We start from the raw sequence: 3,143 nt of genomic DNA on the forward strand, positions 1-3,143 counted from the left end.
TGCAGGGTTCTGTACCAGGCAGGGGAGTGTCCAACTACATGTGTGATGCAGCAGGAGAAGGAGAGGGGTGGGAGGGCCTGCCCACCCCTGCAGAGTGTGCAGCCTAGAGGGCCTGTGGCCCCCACTAGTGCTTCCCTTGCAGAGTATGGTCCCCACAGATACAGCCTGGGGGAGTATGTGACATCCAGACACATTGAAGTTGGACAGCTGTGGCATAAAATAATATCTGTGACAAGATACTACCTGATATGATGAAAAGTGTGAGAATTTGGTCCTAAATGGGCATCGGTCATGTGAAATTCATCCAAGTTCAATTGTATAATTCACTACTATATCATATTGCTTTATGCCAAAGGGTTATTTTTTTTCCACTTGAGTTTCATAATTGCTCTAGCACATGTACTGACTGTGGAGTTGTATTGGCTGTTGGGCTGCCCAGGATTTCTGCTTACAATATCTAAGCCTTGGTGGGGTTCATTATGCCTTTTCCCCTGTGCCTGTAATGCATGATTGAAATGATCTACCTGGACAAACAGAGAGGGTGCATTTTTAAAGGTAACTTCTTTAAGCAGGACTTTTCCCTTGGCACTTGATCTTGGTAAATGATCTAGTTGTTTTGCCAAGCACTGAGGTACTTGGTGTTTATATAGTGTCTTCAAACTAAGATTCTCAAAACAGGTTACAGGTATCAATTGCTTGTAACATCCCTGTGAGGATAGATATTATCTTGATTTTCCACTTACAAAACATACTGGAGAGCCTGTGTTCTTACCCTTTCATGGTAGGTTTAATTCAGATATCCTGATTTGCACTCCATCCTAGAGACCACCGAGACTTTTTAGCCATCTGCTGGCAATAGCAGGGTGAGAAAATGTTTTTAGTTTTTCTTCAGTCATTATTTATTTATTTATTTATTTATTCAGTTTAAAATTGCATCCAACCCAGGAGAGATGCATGCATATACACATGTTTGTATATACACATATACATCATGTATTTGTGTGTACTTTAAAAACTTTTGGGAGTATTAATTTTATTATTTACATTTATAAATTATAATATAATAGTAGCCATTCCATACTTGGTGTGCCAGTGATGATTTTTTTTAAACTACAAAAAATTAACAGAACATTCAGTTCTCCAGCACTATTCCAAATTCATTGCACCAGCAAAAATATAAGCTGAAATTAATCAACATAGTCTTGTGTGTGTGTGTGTGTGTGTGTGTGTGTGTGTGTGTGTGTGTGTGTGTAATATGTGTGTATATATGTATGTGTGTGTATGTAGTGTAGTAGTGTGTATTAGTACTATTAGTATAGTATAATTATAGCAATATGCTAATAGTTGTGTAATACTATTTATTTTTAAATAATAGTGAGTTTAATGCATGGGTAAAAAACACCCTTTGTATATGTAGAAAATCACCTCTTATTTGAGACTGTGTAGATAGAGGCAGTTCACATATTTCACTGAATGAGATCATGCAAGAAGGTAAATATTTAGAGAGATTCTCTGAGGTCTACTTTTTCTCCATTTCTTGTGATGTAAAAATACAAAAAGACCAAAGAATGCTATGTCATGTGTAAAGGAGGTCCTGCATATACAGTTATATAGGCCTGTTACAGCCTGTTATATCTATTGATATTCACCCTGACTTCCTTTTCTTCATTCAGGTTGTGAAGTATCAGGAGGAAAATCAGTTTGGGTCTAATAACTTTTCATGATCACATTTTCAGAATCTTTACAAATTAATAACAGCAGCATATTTTAGGCAGCACTAGTTCAATCACAGGCATTTTGACATTTTCCTTGTCACCTGTCTTGTTTCTTTATGTATATGGATATGTCAGGCTTTCTCAATCAAAAGAAAAAAATTAATATGGAGGGGAGCTGCTCCTTTCACTGGTGACATCCAAAGCCTTCCCTAAGCATGTACCACTTCTAAAACCTGCCTGCACAGCAGTTTACTTGCAGGATTTGTAGAGCTTTCAGATCCTTCTGGGGAGACATGTCTGTATAGAGCATGTGTAATAAGTACCTTCTGAGTGCTGGAGAACTCTATCTGACTGTCATCATGATAATATATTAGCTTTGGCATAAAATGGTCTTGTCCTATTTTACAGTTGTGTTGGTGGTGATGATAATATGAAAAAAAAAACCCATCTAATTTACTTACCCATTTAAAAAATACCTTGTTCAGAGGACAAAAAAGTAGAGTTTTGCAGAGGTGATATAAAAATATTCCTGTTTTTGGCAAAATGATATGGCAAAACTTTTTTTTCTAAGAATACCTCCTTAGGTACATAGTTTGTTCTGTGGTTACTACTTTCTTTTCAATAATCAAAGAGTAGGACGCTTTGGAAACAATCTTGGGAGTGAAAGAAAAGCTTATTTACTAAGCTTTTCATTGGAGTTTTTAGTATATTCTCTTGTTAATATCCATGATCATTGGTTTTTCTGCCATTTTTTAAGAATGTGTTTCAGCTATGTTGTCAAAATCACAAATTGTGGTGAAGTTTAAAGGGCCATAAATAAGGATACGAATAATTTCTTGGCATGTACTCTAGTGATCACACTTTTTTCCAAAATAATCATTTTAATAATTTGATTCTATAAAGTGGCATATTATGTGAATAGTTCTGAAGATTGTTGTCTATGTCGGGTAAATCTTCTGTTCTGTAACTCTGTTCTAATTTTGCATGTTTTTACATATTTTTATGTTGAAGATAGAAAATTTCCAGGTGTGTGATAGCCAGCCATGGTTATTTATTTATATAAGGATCTTGGCAAAATAACTTTATATATATATATACATTTTCAGGATAAATGTGTGTAAAACAAACATACTATATGCTTTGTCTTCTCTTTATGTAGAAATGTCTATAAACATCTAAGTTAGGTCTTTCAGATGAGAGAGCACTGCTATTATGAGCTTAGTGTTTTCTCTTTATGTTACAGAAATAGCTAGGCAAGCAGCACAAATAAAGCTTTTGAGAAAACTTCAGAAGCAAGAGCAGGCTCGAGCTGCCAAAGAAGCAAAAAAACAGCAAGGTAAGTAGCAGACCTCTAAGACATTGCGTGGACTTGCAGATGAGCTTTAAAATTATCGATATTGCATTACTGGTCTTCAGTTTGTTCCTGCT

General features: G+C 35.7%; 1 protein-coding gene across 1 annotated transcript in view; it reads left to right on the forward strand.

Annotated features, from left to right (window-relative positions):
* Positions 1–3,143, forward strand: part of BAZ2B (bromodomain adjacent to zinc finger domain 2B) — a 156,663-nt gene that overhangs the window by 76,154 nt on the left and 77,366 nt on the right. Inside the window, exon 12 of the mRNA XM_025199968.1 lies at positions 2,959–3,051. Within this exon, the coding sequence (XP_025055753.1) occupies positions 2,959–3,051 (93 nt within the window). The remainder of the gene's footprint in view (positions 1–2,958; positions 3,052–3,143) is intronic.

Source organism: Alligator sinensis, unplaced genomic scaffold (genome assembly GCF_000455745.1).
Source record: "Alligator sinensis unplaced genomic scaffold, ASM45574v1 scaffold389_1, whole genome shotgun sequence".
Classification (NCBI taxonomy): Eukaryota; Metazoa; Chordata; order Crocodylia; family Alligatoridae; genus Alligator; species Alligator sinensis.